General features: G+C 34.9%; 1 protein-coding gene and 1 long non-coding RNA gene across 4 annotated transcripts; both read right to left on the bottom strand.

Moving 5' to 3' along the window:
* Positions 1–7,821: 7,821 nt before the first annotated feature.
* Positions 7,822–11,344, bottom strand: LOC113341190 (protein SSUH2 homolog). The gene is made up of 6 exons (XM_026586174.1): positions 11,071–11,344; positions 9,944–10,013; positions 9,176–9,507; positions 8,950–9,091; positions 8,669–8,794; positions 7,822–8,452 (listed from the first exon to the last, which is right to left on the bottom strand). The coding sequence occupies exons 1-6, from the start codon at positions 11,276–11,278 to the stop codon at positions 8,068–8,070; spliced, it is 1,263 nt and encodes a 420-aa protein (XP_026441959.1). The 5' UTR covers positions 11,279–11,344; the 3' UTR covers positions 7,822–8,067.
* A 4,461-nt stretch (positions 11,345–15,805) lies between these two features.
* On the bottom strand, positions 15,806–17,450 carry LOC113341155. 3 transcript variants are annotated; one of them, XR_003355800.1, is made up of 3 exons: positions 17,334–17,450; positions 16,722–17,238; positions 15,806–16,572 (listed from the first exon to the last, which is right to left on the bottom strand). It is a non-coding gene; the product is annotated as an uncharacterized LOC113341155 (long non-coding RNA). The 3 variants fall into 3 exon arrangements; XR_003355801.1 differs by having other exon boundaries at positions 15,806–16,841; positions 17,003–17,238; XR_003355799.1 differs by having other exon boundaries at positions 15,806–17,238.
* Positions 17,451–18,575: the final 1,125 nt, after the last annotated feature.

The raw sequence follows: 18,575 nt of genomic DNA, 5'->3' as shown, positions 1-18,575 counted from the left end.
CAGAACTCTTTTAGATTTTACGTACCTATTCAAGGTGATGTTCACTTCTCGTATCTTCTCAGCTGCTCAATGACATGTTTTCGGAATATCAGTAGTTTGAATAGTTCTTAATTTCTTTTTGAAAAATCCATAAATTACTAAAAAACCTATTTTAATTTTAAATAGTCGGTGTTGCAAATTTGTTTGATTTGGCGATAATGAGTTTCCCAATTAGATTAAGCCCATGTTAGGATTCTTAGTCAAATTCTAGTGACCAATCTATTTTCAGTTCTTGGATGTCGAATTAGTGATGATATGAGCTATTGACTGTTGGTTACCACAGAAAATTGTACGTGTGTATATTTTGGTACACCTATAATACAAGTGTACATTGTTGTACTCACGTGACATAAATTACATGTGTTTTCAATTTTCTTTTCTTTGCACTATATATTATTAAACTGACTGATCTTTTTTCATACATGCACTCTAATGTACACCGTCCATGTAGTTTGCAATCCTCAATTTATACATGTGTACTTTTTTGTACACCATGTACGTATTTTCCAATCTTCAGTTTATATAGCATGTGTACTTTATCGCACACTATATATGTAATTTAGATCTTTGTTTTTTTCATCTATGTGGTGTTTGATTTCGTGACTTTGTGATTAAGATGATTGATCTTTATACACCTGTTGTTAATTTGTACATTGTTTTACACCTGTTGATTGATAATATGTACATAATTGTACACTTGTAATACAAGTGTACAAATTGGTGCACCTGTAATACAAGTGTACATATTGATGCACCTTTAAAAAGATGAGTGCAGGTGGATTTCACTGCCATTTTCATCTTACAAATAAGCCAATTGTATGAACTGAGATGGTGGATTAGATGTAGTTCATTGTGTCAATCCATTTTCTTGAGCATATGTTTTTAGCGGAGGTTATCAAATGACACATCTAGCAGAATTCTGGTTTCCAATATATATACCCCGCATAATATTGCCATATAACCGTGTGATGCAGGTAAAATGGGATCATATCTTCATTACCTATGGTCCTTCATTTCTGGTTACATGTTTCATCTGTGTTGTGTCTCTCCGGTAAATTTCACAACCTTGTCTCCTTTTTACTTTAAATTTCTCTCCTCAGTTATTGAAATGATTTAAGCTAACCATTATTATTCAAGTAAAAAAACAACAGGTAAATCAAGGAAGAGAACAGTGGTGAGTAATAGTAGTATGTATACTTGTATATAGTTGTACACTTGTTAATTGTCAATATGAATAATCGGTGTTGTGTATGTTTTACATGGGTGTACATATTGGTGTACCTGTGTAAATCTTATGAAAAAGTAGGTTTCCCTTGTTTTATAAAGGTGTACATATTGGTGCACTTGTATGAAGTAATTTCCATGAAAAAATAGGTTTTTATGTGGTTGTGAATGATCATCTTTATGCATTTTTTGAAGCTGTGTACGTATTGGTGCACCTCTGTCATTCCCATGTAAAAGTAGGTTTGTGTGTGGTTATGAATGATCGTTTTTCTACATTTTTGCATGGGTGTACACATTGCTGCACCTGTATAATTCCCATGAAAAAGTGTGGCCGAGTGTGAATATGAATGATCGATTTTATGCATGTTTTGCAGGGGTGTATACATTGGTGCACCAGTGTATTTTCAATGAAAAAGTAGGTTTGTTTGTGGCTATGAAGGATTGGTTTTAGGAATGTTTCACATGGATGAATATATTGATGCACCAGTATGCTTCTAATGAAAAAGTAGGTCTGGGTGTGAGTATGATTGATCTGTTGTGCATGTTAGTAATCTCCTTTTCAGTAAAGTGTAATGAATCAATGTACTGGATATTTCGAAGCCATATTAAGTTTGTGTAGTAATGCCCACATGGATTATGTCTCTGACCATAAACTAAGTTTTTATTTTGATCGTTTTTTGATAGTTAATGTGTATATAGTTGTACACTTGTTGATTGTTAATACCAATAACTGGTGTTATGCATGTTTTACAGAGGTGTACATATTGGTGCACCTGTGTAAATCTTATGAAAAAGTAGGTTTTCCTTGTTTTACAACGGTGTACATATTGGTGCGCCTGTAGGAAGTAATTCCCATGAAAAAATAGGTTTGTGTGTGGTTGTGAATGATCATCTTTATGCATGTTTTGAAGCGGTGGACGTATTGGTGCACCTTTGTCATTCCCATGTAAAAGTAGGTTTGTGTGTGGTTATGAATGATCGTTTTTCTACATGTTTTGCAGGAATGTACACATTGCTGCACCTGTATAATTCCCATGAAAAAGTGTGTCCGAGAGTGAATATGAATACTCGATTTTATGCATGTTTTGTAGGGGTGTGCACATTGATGCACCAATATGCTTCTCATGAAAAAGTAGGTCTGGGTGTGAATATGATTGATATGTTGTGCGTGTTAGTAATCTCCTTTTCAGTAAAGTGTAATGAATCACTGTACTGGGATATTTCGAAGCCATATTAAGTTTGTGTAGTAATGCCCACATAGATTGTGTCTCTGACCATAAACTAAGTTTTTATTTTGATCGTTTTTTTGCTTTGTTTTCTTATGTGGATGTTGGTGAAAGGATAATCACTTTGTTTTCAAGCTGCGATTTTCTTATGTTCATTGTTTCGTCCTCAATGCAGTCCGGCTATTATGGATGTTATCCAACTGGAGATTGGCATGGTTGATATTTTTCTCAATCTGTGCGGACTAGGGTGGCAGTCTGGCTATCATGGATTTTGGGTTTTTTTGGATCTTTACAGCGGTGTACATAATTGTACACACAAATGTAAATTAAAAGTTTTATAAAATGAAAATTATATAGTCATATGGGTACTCTTTTTGTAGCTCTCGGAAAATGCTTTCCAAATATATAAAGTTTGTCGATTTTGAACGAGCGGTTTAAAAGATAAATTGTTTTTAATTATTTTTATATTATTTAAAATAACTGACGTGTCATTTGACTCACTTCCAGGTTGAATGCGTCAGTTACAAAACCGTCCCAACTCGCAGCACGTGTGCTTTATGAAACACGTGTGGAGGTCAGCATCGCCTTTACACAATTATTGGATTAAATTGTACCTGGTTAACTAGGTCTGGACTAAACTGTTCTATTTAGTGGGGTTTTGGACTGAACCGGTTTTTGCCTGCGCCATAAGTCGACCACCCATCGCGTGTTTATTAGAAAAAGTGATAGCGGTTAGATAATATAAGATTTGGAAAATATGAAATATATACATGTATTGCACGAGAATCCTGGTCTGTCCACCTCATATTTGCCGTAGATTGTCAGGATGCTTATTGTCTATTCCTTTTTTCCGTATTTTTAACGGTACGAATTGCAGTGGTCGGGCGCCGATATGCTTATATCATGTGAGTTGTTTTCTTCTATATTTGAGACTTTGGTCTCATTGACTGACTCGTTAGGACATCAGATTTGAGTTGCAGAGTAATTTTTAATTTTTAACCAAAGTTATGAGACCATTAGCACCTGTGACTATCTCAGTGACTGGAGTCTTTAGAACATGGGAGTTTTTCATTTTTTACGCGAGTAGTTTTAAGGGAAAATGGATCATTTGTTCAAATATTTTTAAAGCATGGTTCAAATGGACGAGTAAAAATTAGTGTAGTTGAAATGGACGAAAAAAATAGCAAGGATGAAACTGGATTCATCCTGACTTAAACTTAAAAAATAGCGAGGATGAAACCGGATGCATCCTGTGTAAATTAAAAACGGAAAATGAGTCATTTGTCCAAATATTTTTAAATCACGGTTCAAATGGACAAGTAAAAAATAGTTTGGGTGAAATGGCCAAAAAAAATAGAAAGGATGAAACTGGATTCATCCTAGCTTAAATTTAAAAAATAGCAAGGATGAAACTGGATACATCCTGTGTAAATTAAAAATAAGAAAAAATATTTGAAAATGGGCACGATGAAACTGGTTACATCCTGCCTATTTTTACATTTTTGTCCATTTAAACAATATCAAAATCTAACTGTCCATTTCACCCAGGAATTATTGATTTTGGTCTTTAACAAATTTTGTGAATTAAAAATAAGAAAAAATATTTGAAAATTGGCAGGATGAAACTGTTTACATCATTACTATTTTTATATTTTTGTCCATTTAAACAGTATCAAAATCTAAGTGTCCTTTTCACCCCAGGAATTATTGGTTTTGATCTTTTTAACCAATTGTGTGTAGTTTTAATCAGGTTATGGGACCATTGATGTCCATGACGTTGTAAACCATATGTGCATTCACCATTCTTCTCCGATTTATCCGAAAAATTTATGCTTCAAGAACCTTAATAAGAAGACTCAGCGGGATTAAGCTGTCCGGGTGGCTGGTGCTACTACTCTCAAATCTTCAAGTAAACCACTTGGAGAACTCACCGTCGTAACCCTAGCGTCTCGCTTTAAAAATTGAGATCCCCTAATTTTTAGAACTGTGATGATTAAGTTTTTTTATTTCTCGATATACGATGCCAAAGCCTCTATTGATACACATACTAAAAATACGTGCAAAAACAATATCAAACTTTCAAGACCTTGAATAAGAGTACCATATAATTAAGTGATCGACTGATCACCATATTGGGATGACAATTTCATTTCACTATCATCCTCTCCAAACGTATTAACCACATTACCTGCATATTTTGCAGTAGCACATCTTTAACATACATAAAAATCTAATCAGTAGTTAAAAAAAATCAAATATTACGGAGCATTGAATATATTTTGGGATGATATTTCAATTGAGAGGGATTGAATATATGTCGATCGCAGCGAGAAAAAGAATATGAGAGAAATGTTTCGAGTTGGATTAGGATTGGGAGTCCGAAGCATTAAGGGTTAGCCGGGTAATAGTACTTTCTTTTTCTTTTTTAACAGAGAAGGGAGGATTCACGAGCACAAAAACTTTGTAAGAAAATTTTAAGTTTTTTTATCAACCGTTCATCATTAGTGGTTATGTGGGTATAGAAATGTTTCGAATTGGGTATAGAAAGATACCTACCCGTTAAACCGTAGTTAGCTTAAGTAGTTCGTTTAGGTTTGGTTTGGTCGGCAGCTAAATGGTATTTAGGCTAAGTAGTTAATTTAAGTTAGTTTTGGCCCGACCACGGCATAATCTCTGACGTCCAAACAATTACATGCCTAAAATCAATGGCCACGTTTGATTTTGAGTCAAACCACCAATATGCAATCACTGCCGTAGGATGACCGAAACCAATGGCCTTAGTTGATCCATAGACAAACAACCTTCTTCCTTGTAATATAGATTGTTCCCTAGGATAAAATCCTCACCTCATACCCATACATAACCACAATAACATTCAAATGATTATGGCAATGTCTTATCTAAAAAGGCTTAATGGTTAAGCAATAAACCTCGTATTGTATTCCTTAATACTATGTCTATCTAGAGTTCGCATATGCTTCGCAGTTATGTTTTCAATATGCACGACTTGAAAGATACGTTAGGGAATGAAGCAGTTCAAGTCAAATATCACTAACCTCGAGTGGAAGAATGATTGTTGTTGTCCGTACTTCTTCACATCTTCATGTCTTCGCAATACTTGTAATATCTCATATCCTAATGCTTTCAATCTAACCTATACGAAGTTCACTCTAGTACATAATCAAGCGACTCTTAACGTGAATTTTGATTCACTAAAATATGACAACCAAACTTGACATACCAACGTTGGGTGGGTTCAGCCGAGCAATGCTCTAACAATCTCCTCCTTTGTCAATTTTAGTGACAAAACTCTTACATCATATGGATAAACAAATTACAAGAATTCATTACACATCCACTTGATTCCCGATTAACACAGTAAACTGCTTACATTCAATCCTTGAAAATGTCGTTGTTGACATTATAATAACAAAGCTAATACTCCCCCTAAGGAAGATAGGTAGATATTCAATCCGCATGTCTTTGTTATACCAATTTATATGACATGTTACTCCCCCTTAGTCTGTGCTTTCAGTCTTTCCTTAGATATAACATTCAAGTACCAATGTTCTTTTCCCTAGCGATGCCAATCAATATAAAATATCAATGCCATCATCACCTGTTTACTCCATATATTTCTCCCCTTTTTGTCACAAAAATGACAAAGAAACGAAAAAGTAAAGGACAACATGAAAAGAATCGTACAAATCTCAGCATAGACTTGCAAATCTGTAGAGTTAGGCAAGAGGGTTCCACACATCACATTCTGATAACCAATATCATAATCGAAACTACAAGTAGTCTTATTTTGATATGTTATCAAGGAAACAATTGCCCGAAACAATTTTGCCCATTTAGTTTAGCAAACCAAAAACAACTAATCACATTAGTCCCTTTGCTAAACCGATTGTTCAAAACAATCACTTAATTCGATAAGACCTAAATAAAGATAAACTTCATCTTTCCCATCAGGTTCTAATTATCCATAAACTTAGACCTTTCAATTTTAAACAAGCCAAATACTAGGTTAGTTAACTAGCATTTCCTTGTTTAGGCATTCGATTAGACTTGAATAACCGAAACCTCACTTCGATAAGTCTAACTAAGATCAGAATTAACTTAGTTTCTTATCCGGAATCGAATTGGACTAAACAACTCATCCCGTACACACATATTATTTCGTTAAGCCATAAATAATTCATACAAACCAAAATAAATCAACTTGCATAATTATTCACCTCAACCGGAAGCAATTGAATCAACATAGACATTATAAGCACCGCAATTGCACCGAAATTTCGTAAGCATAAACCATCGATACCATACAAAAGCAAGATAACAATAGTTTTTCTTAACCGGGACCAATTAAATCACACACACACATCAATTGTACCGAGATTTTGTAAGCCTAAACGATTGATACCACACAATAAAGAAAGATAACAATTGTTTTTCTTAACATGAGCCAATTGAAACACACATCCACACGCACATCATGGAATAAACAACAATTGAACCTCAATTTCGTTAAGCAAAAGCAACAAATATATAATATAAACTCAGGTTTTTCTTAAACAGGAAAACAATTAACTAACAAGATTGTTACCTCAATTTCGCATCCACTTCTCCAATATGATAGCATCTTCGTCCAGGGAGAATTGATATCGAAATATCACCACGTTGTCATCCTTATGCATAAACAAAAGAATAATAACATGCCTCAACCTTTACCATAGAAAGGTTGAAAACCGATTTTAACAATTGCAAGCAAAAGTTGAAAACCATCGAAACACATATGCTTTTATGCTAAACCAAAACCGATTCAACATATTGTGACTTTTTTCACATATTGTTTCTACCAGAACCCCTCATAATTCTTTGATAAAGCCTACCTACTAAGACTAGAACTTAATCCCGCTAAATCAAAAAGTCACCCAAACCACGAGGATTCACAGTATATGAGATCGAATATCAAGGTAGTAAAACCGAAATGAACATCTTATAATCATACATAGCAATAAGGTAAAAGCAATTAAGCATAGGCTATGTAAACCAAAAACTATCACAAGAAAATTACTCAGTAAACTAAATGCTATGTAAGCAATTAAGCATAGGCTATGTAAGCAATTAAGCACAGGCTATGTAAACTAAATGCTGAATGCGGAGCTGAATAACTGGAGGATTGGGCACAGAGTTTGGGGTTGTAGTCAGTTGTTTTAGAGTCAGATTGGGAATCAGTTGTCAAATCAGTCAATGAAGTTGATCCATGTGTTCATTGGTCAGTCCAGGGTACTGACAAAGAAGAATGCACCCTTAAATTGCTTGCTTGATCTTGCTGCCCTGTCGAAGAAGATACCATTAATCCGTATAGAAATTCTTACATACATTTTTATTCCCTCAAAAAGGATGATATAACTGACAGGTTAAGAAACCTTAGATGACATTGGTTCAACAACGTAATATTACAAAAGACGAACATAAATACAAGAGAAAGAACAAGTTTACGAAAACATAAATCATATACAACCAAATTTCAGTCCTGAGCTTTCTTGAGTATAAGGGAGGGGTTTTAATCAAGCTATAGCTTCAGCCACTCAAAGCATGGGCAGAGTCCCCAACAGAACTTCGACGGATAGTAATCTTTTAGGTACACCTCTCGACTAACTCCAATAATGTAAAAGCTGAAGGACTGGTTTCCTTTGGCCATAGTAACACGAGTCACGGGAACAACAGATATGATATGCCTCTCACAAATTATTCTTGCTGCAGGAGGAACATGGGCTCGTTCTGCTATAACATCTGAGGAGAATTTGTTTAGGAAATAAGAGTCTGCGAAAAAGGCAGGTGTGCATTGATATGCCTGTATGTTGCAAAGTTGTATCCCTTTGGCTCTGTGAAAGACGTCATCCGGAACTGATGCTGCACCGCTTGTGGCACTTACTTTTCGGGTTGAAAGTGTTTTCCTGTACATCCAGCAATTTGAATGTCACTCTAATTGGATATGCCAGATTGATTTATCTAGCATGAAAAACACACCCCTCTTTTTTATCTTACACTAGCTGAAAACAACTGTATCTTTCTGTGCTTCGACTATGTATGGTTATTATGTACGCTTAACATTAAAGTTAGAAGGCTAAACTAGGCATGGTTATCATGTGCAGTGAAACAAGTTGGCTTACCATCTAACGGTGGCAACATTGCGGGTAACATGAGAACCTCGTCCTTCACAAGTTTCACATTTCATCAGTCCACGGGAACCACAAGTAACACAAGGAAGCTTTCCCTTGCCATTACATTTCTTACATCTGCAGGAACATAAGAGGAAAATAATTGATCCAATTGAACACAACCACCACCATACAGGCTTATTAATCACATAATCAATGACGGAATCAGTTGAATTCTAATGAGGTAGTAGTAAACAAGCCTAGGTTTAAATGGATGGTGAAAATCAGCTTACATTGTATCAGATCCATCTCTATGAGCAACAAGGCCCCTCCCATAGCAGACATTGCACTCAGTCATTTGATTTTCTTTGTAATGCCCAGGTGCTTGACCTGCGTTACAAGTGCGACATGGAAGCTCACCTCGTCCTTCACAACCTGTAGTTTTGCTATTTAGGTTATGGTTCCAACAATTTCTTAACAAACAGCAAGCAAATACACTATATGAGAAAAAGAAATTACCTGAACATTTCTCAATCTTTTCAGAATGAGGAATCTTAGTCTGAGTTTCTTTGTGTGGGACAAATAGCAGAGGAAACTCAGACCTTAGATCCAATTCCCATAACCCAAGTTCAGGACTCTTGTCTTTTCCATCTATTTTCCCACCAAGATATGGCTCTGTTTCTGTAGTACTTTCTCTCTCTTCTATAAAAGTATCTAGTGTTCCCACATAAACATTGCAGTCTTCCACTGCACGAATCTGCCATGTCCGAGCTGGGCGACTTCCCCAACAACAACGATGTCCAACATAATCGATTAGTAACTCTCTTATCTCCACTTCATCCAAAAGTTGCCTATCAAATAGAAAGACGCAGTTATTTTTTAATAAAAAGAAAAGACATGGAGCTTCCTCAGGTGAGAATAGATTTAAGCACAGCTAAACTCGTATAAAGGAGGGATCACATTGTAAAGATGCCAATAGACTAGAAAATAGTAGTCCAAGGGAGCTCAGGCGAGGAGGTGGTGCTGCCATCTCCAGGATCCCATAAAGGACAGGTTTACGAGGTAAAATGCTAGTAAACCAGTTTAGGTCTTGAGGGCATAGTCTAAAGAAGTGTACAGATTATGATGAGTAGAAAAATAAAATCGGAGTGAAAACAGTATTTTGTTCTCAGTTATAGGCTAGGTAAGCTGGGATTTGCCAAACCAAACTCCAGAATTCACCATAAAGATGTCAATTTGAGGTACTCACTAAGTCCTTTTCCAACAGGAACCATTTATCAATCTCACCTTCCAGTTTCACCATAAGTATTTGCAGATGTAACTCCTCCATATTGACCTTGATAAACTACAGCTTGCTCTGCATACAAAGTGAATTACTGTGAAAAAGGAACCCCCTATACTAACTCAATGAAGTAAAACATGAAAGACGAATATCCAAGGCAGGTCAGATATGAAGGTTGTTTGACAAGTATTCTTGCCAGACCCAGACTACCACTACAAAGTAGGTGGTCAAGAAGTAACTAAATTGTTACCAAAAACCACAACAAACATTCATTTTCGTAATGTAATACAACAACTAGTGCTATTCGGACTCATAGCTAAGTCGAAGAGATGCGAAACTGAGCATGCTTGTGTTGGAGGCGAGTTGGCCCCAAATTTTGTGCTTCCTACTTCCTAGATTATAATCATTTAAATCGTCTGGTAGGTACAGGAATAGCTAATCAAGCTGTATGTATATAAGTAGAAGTCTGCAAAGGAGTGTTTGGAAATGACTGAAAAGGAAACAGCCAAGTCTAGGTTCACCCTTCTCTCCCTTTGCTCACCGTCCTTCTGCGGGTACCGCTCCTAACTGCCATGTTCTGCTGGAAGCTAGAGCTGCTATAGAAGCAACTAAATAGCCAACGCATTTGAATCAATTCAGCATTTAACTGGAAGGTGTTTAAAAGAACAACAGACCAACAACAAGCAAAACCTCACTATAATTATGATGACATTGATTCTTTTTCTATAACCAAGTACTTTTGAAAATTGTTCTCTCAGGTCAATCCTTAGATATATCGTAGCTTCCTTGGCTAGGGCATTCACGAGAACCACAATTACTTTGAACAGTTGGCTCACATTCTGCTGTGGAAACAAGCATTTCCTAGTCTCAGCCACCCTAATTCATCAATTGGTGGACTAGTTCAGTTTCTTCCCATTTGATAAGAAAATCAAGCAATAGGGCCAACTTGATATCCGAAACCCTAACAGATTACTTCATTCTCATGCATCAATTTATTTTTCTTCAATTTGAAATCAATTCAAAAAAGAAATGAAAACCAAGGAACATCCATGGAGTAGAAAATTTAACCTAAATTATCAAAAACCCTAAAGTCAACAAATCAAGCAACAACACAATTAGGAGTAGCAAGTACCGTTAGGATCAGGTTCAGGAGTAGTAATCAAAGCAGCATGAATTGATGGGGGATAACCAGAAAAAACAGAAGCAGATCGAATTTCTTCAAGGCTCACTTGATCAGTTCCAACAGAACCAGTAGGCATAAATGAATTTGATCTTCCCATATATTGATATGTACCCCATGATTCCTTCTCTTTGGTTGCTGGTAGCAGAGCTTCTTCCATTCCTGCTGATGACAGAGAAATGAAGAGAGAGAAATATACAACTCTGTTCTCAGTTTCAATGTCTTCGCTAGCGACAATGATTTGTCAGCTATCGTACTTGTGACGAGGTCCACTATTATATGTGCTTACATTTCCCGCGTAAGTATCCAACGTGATGTGGCAGCATCTCGGCTTGTGCTTTTTCATACAAATCCAAATCGTCCGTCTAATATAAGAACACGTAATCATTTCATGGTCCTGTAAAGTAGGACCCATACGGTCCATTGGACAGGTTCAGTTTGTCCGGAGGTTGGTGACAAAGGATCAGCTGGTTCCGCTGGGAGAACCTCTCGGTCATAATCGGGCGGTATGGTGCTAAATTTTGACATGATCTTGCTGTTTATTTGAGCCTACTAGTTAACTGATAAGCATTTTAGCTTGTTCAATTTCACTTGTGTATTCATTTGCATTTTAGTTGAGGCCAAAGAAAATGATCAAATAGATGTATCTCTAACTTCTTGGTATTTTTACTCCTTACTCAAGAATATCATATTTGCAATTTGTGTAGCAGGTCTAATCAAGAGACATAGTTAGATAATTTCCTATTTCTTAATTGCTTGTGGAAAATGTATCCACTGCCTTACATGATGAAGTCTCATGATATTGATTCCAGGGCCAATCCTAAGGGGTGCAGGAGGTGCGCTGCACAAGGCCCGACAAGGAAGGCCTTTTTTTTCTAAACACCAATTAGCTTAAAAATTAGCTTTTGAGAGGAGTTTTGAACCCCAAGTCATTTATATGCACTCTAAACAGCCAACCACTAGTACACTCGGTGTTTGTTTGATCCATGTGGCACATATTTTGGAAATAATCTTTTGTTTTAATTTCCATAAAACTTTTCTTCAGAGTTGCCGACTACAAAAAAAAAAAAAACACAAAACTGACTTTCATGATTTGGCTTCTTCTTTCCATGTTATTCATGAAACATTGTTTGCTTATAAAAGTATCAAGCCTTGTCAAATGAAGAAACATGATCTAAGACAACTCGGCATGTCTAATAAGATATATAAGGTAAAATGGCTTATGTGGATTAACCAAATCAAACTGCACAATAGATTGAAAACATCTAATTAGCTATTATGAAACCATTGGAGAGAAAAAACTTTAACTTGTAAAAGTCCCTGTTACCAAGTTCGCATAGGGTCCTTTCCGACTCAGGATCGGCTCTGATATTGATTGAACGCATTCTAGTATATTGTCATGTTATTGAACGTCGAATCATGATCAAAAACTTTGATTCCAAATTATAGAGACGGGCTTCTAGATATAAGAAGTAGTTTATTCTGCTAACTTTCAGTTATCTTACATCTATAAATTGAGATTATAATTTGTTGATTGTATGAATAGGTTCCTATGTAATGATGCAATTGATTGATTAATGGTATCACATTTGATTAAGAATGAAATGGTTACACACATGCATATGTGTGCATGAAATCAAATGTGGGGTGCAGGAAATTTTGAATTTTTAAATTAGGATTTTTTTTATAGTTTTGAAGTTATGTCTGAAAGTATCAAAAAAAAAATTGCACGTGGTAAATATAATCAGACGGATAAATACATGTCACTTAAATAATTTACAAGAAGTTTTAAAAATCCAAAAATACTTTGATTCACTTAATAAATATAAGTAATTAACTTAAGAGACGCTTTTTAAACATGTCGCTTAAATAAATTAATTGACGTTTATATGAGTCGTTAAATACGTCTTAAAGGTTCCTTACGCCAGATTGAAGACAATTGTATGTGTCTCAAGAAATCAAGACAACACCCGCGTAAGTCCCAAAACCGTGAAATTGGTGTAGTGTTAGGCATATTCCCATCCACATGTTAAACACCGTGATTTTCCACTTTTGCACCCACTATGGGTATGACAAAGTGGCAAACGCATGTGACAAAGTGGCAAATATACCACATAGGCATGTGAGATATACTTTCTAGCGAGCGATAGAAAGTCCATCGTTCGAGGGTCATATAGACGCTAGCATTAGTCTTTCTAGTGCTCGTCAGTTTGATCATCGCTTAGCAGCTCATCATCCAACGGCTAGAATTTCCCCCTCTGTAAATACCCAACTTCAAAATCATTTCAACTCACACCAGAATTTCTAAATTTCTTTAGAACTTCTTCATCCCTCTATAATTTCTTATTCTCTCAATATTCTTCTAATATGAAACAAGATAAACTAACAACACCTTCTGTACACTTCTAAATCTCTTGTAGTATGGATTCTCAATCTCAAGGAAAAGGTAATAAGAATAAAGCTCGGGGTGCAAAGTTTAATACCACAGAAGATGAATGTATTTTTCATAATTATGTTTATTTTACCCAAAATTGTATCAATAGTGCACAACAACATGGTAACAACATGTGAGAAATCATATTTTTTGATATATCAACAGCAAACCATGAACATCAATGATCGTGATGCGAATGGTATGACACAATGTTTCATTACGATCAATAAGGAAGTCGCCTCTTATGTTGTTGTGATAATGTAATCCAAGAGAGGTTGGTAGAGTGGTATTGTGTAGGGCTGTCAATGGGTCGGGGTCTAGTGAGACCCGGACCCTACTTATAAAATAGGGGTCCGGTTACTAACGGTTCCGGGTCCGGTTCCTAAATTTTTGGACCCAGAACCAGACCCGTTTAAAGACTCAGGTACCCGTGAGTTCCGGGTACCCGTTGGGTATTAAGAAAACTATAAAAAAAAATCTTAAAAACTTAATTTCTTTCTCTTTTGAGCTTGAATGTAAATTGTTTTTGTAAAAGTTTATTATTATTTCTTAATTAATATACTAAATAAAGATTAAATATGTAAGAAAAAAATAAAAACTGAAAAAAATATCAAAGCCAAAACTAGCAAAATGCTTATAATTTTGCTAAAAAGATGAATAAAAGGATGAACAACCGGGTACCCGATACCCGCGGGTACCCAACATGTATTACCTGTTTGGACCCGTTAAGATTCGGTTCCAATCGGGTAGTTATCCACTGGGTCCTAAGTTGTTAATGGGTCCAACTTTAGGACCCAGAAACGGACCCGAATCTAACGGGTCCGGTACTGGGTAATGGGTACCCATTGAAAACCCTAGTATTGTGGATGTTGATACGGACAGACAATGTCGTACAATTTGGCAACGCAAGAACGGAAAAAAAATTCCAATTTGGAAATTGTTTTCCTATTTTGAAGGTGTTGAACAAATATAATACAGACATGTTAGAAACTAATCAACAAGTACCTGAAAGGTCACTGTAGAATTCTTCTCAAATTCTTTACTATTTTCACCAGGTTCATCAAATTCTTTACTGAATACTCAAAGAAACTCAAATGTCAACTTAGTTCTCAATAATGATGATGCTAATAAAAAAACTTCCAGAAAGTAACAGAGCAAGACTGACTAGGAAATTAGCTCAAAAAGGGGGAAGCTCTGATGGTTTTAACATGGCGGAGTTTATGGAATATCAGCAGACCGCTGAGAGGCAAAGAGCGGTTGACAAGAAATTTCAAAACAGAGAGACAAAAAAAAAGTCGTCTTTCTCAAGAGAAAATTGTGAATGACTATGACGAGCATAACATTCTTCAAGGTGACACATCAATTATGAACCCTCAACAAAAACATGTGTGGCAAACCTAATTTGACAGACTTCAAGCACAGATTGAACTGCTAGCTGTATTTAATAACAACCAAGTTGGTGATGATGAGTTCAATGTAGTAGTACTTCTAGATAATAGATGTATTAATTTTAGTTTTAATTTGAAATGTTGAATTTTAATTGGAAATGTTGTTGCATTCTAATTTTAATATTAATATTAATTTGAAATGAAAAGTTGCTTGATTTGAAATGTTGTTGCATATTGCTTAATAAGTTTAACTCATTAACCTAATATTTAATAAACAAACTACAAACAAATTAAGAATTAGATGTTTAAACTGATACATAAAATAAACTTAATAATTACGCCCACCGACTTTTCCATACTCATTCCAAATATTCACTCTTAGATCTTGTCATACAGATTCTCATTCTGGATGTAATTAGTCATTCGCCCATAGTTTCTTGCAGGCATGCCTCTTTGTGGTTGAATCTGAGGCCTCAAATCTTCATCTTCATAGTTAGAGAAAATGAAGAAGAATGATCTAGGATTTTCCTCTAGTCCTATGTTGTTTTTTTTGTCTTTCTCTTAATAGTTTAGAGAAAATAAGAAGATAAAATTCAATTTGAGTTTGTTAGAAAAAAATAATTGATCATAATAAATTTTCAAAACAACTTTTTTCTATGTTTACGGAAATAATGGATTTTTTTCAATTATGATTACAATAATCAATTATTATAATGGTTACCAAACACATATAAAATCCATTTTAATCTGCATACTGGATTATGGGATGATAATCCATTAAAATAATAGTCACCAAACAACCCCATAATGACCAAGAAATTAACAAATGGAACTTGAGACAATGACGAAGAATAATAAGAGCTCGTAAAAACATTAATCAGATTTAATCTCCACCCAAGGGTAAAAAAAACATAAATCCTATCCCTGAATGCAAAAGGGTCTTTTAGTTGTCTATGTTTAGGAAAGTCCTGTCTAAAGCAGGTAACCTCCTCTTTTATAGAGTTGCTTACATTTTCATATCAAGCCTGTAAACATTATGCAAGCAGTTTGCAGAACTTGCTTATTATACTTATAATCATTAAGTTGGTAGACAATTATGCTACTTCGTTTTCCCGCTTAAACAATCATATGTATACACCATCTCTTATCAAATTTTCGCATTCAAATCAATATATGTTAAAGATCATGTCTAATTGGATGGTTCAAGGTAGACGCCTAGACCCCAACCTCTAAAAGAAACCTCACACATCTTGAAATTCCAATCCCTGCATCCCTTGTCACTCTCATAATAAACCACCTCAATACATACGCATCTACCCTACCTTCTCTGATTTTCTTATGGACTACATTGTACTATAATTGATGATCGTAATTTTTCTCAGTGAAGAAACTAATCAAAACCAGTATTCAATAATCAACATAAATTAAGGATATCTCTTTTTCATATTTTGGTTTAGCTATACCATTGTTCAAGGAAAAATACGAAACTAATCTACAATCATTCCACTTAAAAGTGACTAAAAAAGAATCAACCATATACCTTAGATTTAGCCTCAGACCCTTTATTTGGAGCGCATCTTTATAACCACTTTTAACACATTTGTGTTCTCTACCACATTGAGTCTCTGCTAACTATTCACTCGCACAAAACAAGTAAACAGAAAGCTCACAAAACACATAAAAAATCAATAATCATAATTTTAAAAAGGAAAAAACAAAAATAAAATAAAATAGGAGAAGACAAAAACATGAAAATTAAAAGGAAAACTATAGATCATTACCTGATTGTGCGAAGATAACAAAGTTTATTTAACTTTTTCTTCTCCTTATCATTCTTCTCGTTCAAATCAAGTTTACAGTTTAAACTCCGGAGTGGACAACCAAAATCATCAGATTCAATCCTAAAATCATACGATTCACACGCAAAAGTAAAAGACACCTCTACAGTTGAAAACTTAAATATTAATCTTCCTTAGGCATTTTCACGAACGCATAATGCTCTGCACAGTTATCTGAACATTGGAAAACTTAAATTGGTTTGAAATCATTTTGGAAAACTTACATTTGCTTGAATTCGGCGGATGATATACGTGAATTTTTAATTCCACCTAGGTATTGAAGCCAATACAGTGTTGTTGCATTTACCCTTCGTTACATCAGAAATAATCTCAGCGGAATTATTTCAAAAATTAGCAAAACCCAATTTTAATATTCTAAGTTAAGATTTACTTTCATTATCTAAGTTGACGGATACCCTCATTGTGATCTGAATCATATCTTCATCAGCATGAGAAAGATCTGAAATTGAAATTGAATTCATACAGTGATTAGGAAAGTGATGTGGTTTATGTTTTAAGTAAAGATAAAGAAATAAAAGGAATACGAAAAATTACCTTCTTCATCAACAATGATTTATTCATTAAAGAAAACTGATTTTTCACCATTCTCATCTGTGTCTTTTTGTACTTCATATATTCTCTATATCTTCTCTGGTATGGTTTTATAGTTTTTCATAGAAGTATGGTAATTGGGTAGCTATGTCGAAAAAGTGGGGATAGTTGTTCGCCAGTTCCTCATCGGTTATGTAAAGTGTAAGCACGGTGTCAAATTATGTTTTTTTTGTTAGCTTTGTGGGGGCGAGAATCATTGGGAATGAATGAGAGAGCTCAATTTTATAATATTCTCACCAGAATTGTCCACATTAGTATTTTGTGTGGTCAGAATGAATGAGAATTTAGTATTAAATTAAATTTAAATCATCTTATTAGATAGATAGATTGGGCAGTGTGTGCCTCGCAATAGGAATCTCACTTAGTGAAGTTGCACCTTCCTGGTATAAGCGCAAACTTTGGGAAGTAGCCTTCATTGTAAATAAGTATTTGTGAGAAACATATTCATAAAAAAAAATCATCCAGACGGGAAATTTCCCCCCTTATCAGTACTATAAACTGTTATGTTACTAACCAATTACAAAGTCAACCTGGGAAGAAAATCATCCATGAAAACAAGTTTCTTCATTTCACAAAGATTTGGTTTGGATTGTTCACAAGCATTACAATATAAGGTTCACGTACCTACTATGAAGATGAGCAAGCAATATGCTTTTTATGGAAACACAACTAATCCTTCATATTTTTATTTATTTCTGAGTGAAGTCCTCGGGAAAAGAATATCATACGATTAGATTTTAAACGGATACGATATCGAGTTCATATATTAAAGAGATCCCTATTCCGTTTTAGATAATGTTGGAATATATGACACATTAGCCACCGAGGTGGTCCGTTAGCTTACGTGCGCACAAAAAAAATTAGTCAGACAAATCAGTAAATGTTATCTTCCGGCGTGTTTTAATCCTATTCCTATATATCATATCTATAAATAGGGTCACTATGTAAATGTAAAACTATCTCAGAGAAGTCATCTGAAGATCAATAATATTTCACCCAACGGGGTTTGTCAGTGGACGCATACCATTAGTGCCGAAGCACTTTAATCTTTGTCTTCTTTGTTTGATTTTGGTATGTAGTTTATTTGTTTATGATTTATTTATTTTATCATTGATTAATTTCAATATTTTGTCTACTAATCAATGATACTCATCTTAATTTTGATCTACATATAAAAATCTAACA

The sequence above is a fragment of the Papaver somniferum genome, unplaced genomic scaffold (assembly GCF_003573695.1).
Source record: "Papaver somniferum cultivar HN1 unplaced genomic scaffold, ASM357369v1 unplaced-scaffold_25, whole genome shotgun sequence".
NCBI lineage: Eukaryota > Viridiplantae > Streptophyta > Magnoliopsida > Ranunculales > Papaveraceae > Papaver > Papaver somniferum.
This window is presented reverse-complemented; position numbering and strand designations above follow the sequence as displayed.

Bases quoted from the DNA above. Each gene is read 5' to 3' on its own strand.
- LOC113341190 (XM_026586174.1), bottom strand. From the start codon at position 11,278: ATGGAAGAAGCTCTGCTACCAGCAACCAAAGAGAAGGAATCATGGGGT. The intron at 8,795-8,949 runs GTAAGCTGATTT...ATGTTCCTGCAG, and splicing joins AGAGATGGATCTGATACAAT to ATGTAAGAAATGTAATGGCA. The intron at 8,453-8,668 runs GTAAGCCAACTT...CTGGATGTACAG, and splicing joins AATGTTGCCACCGTTAGATG to GAAAACACTTTCAACCCGAA.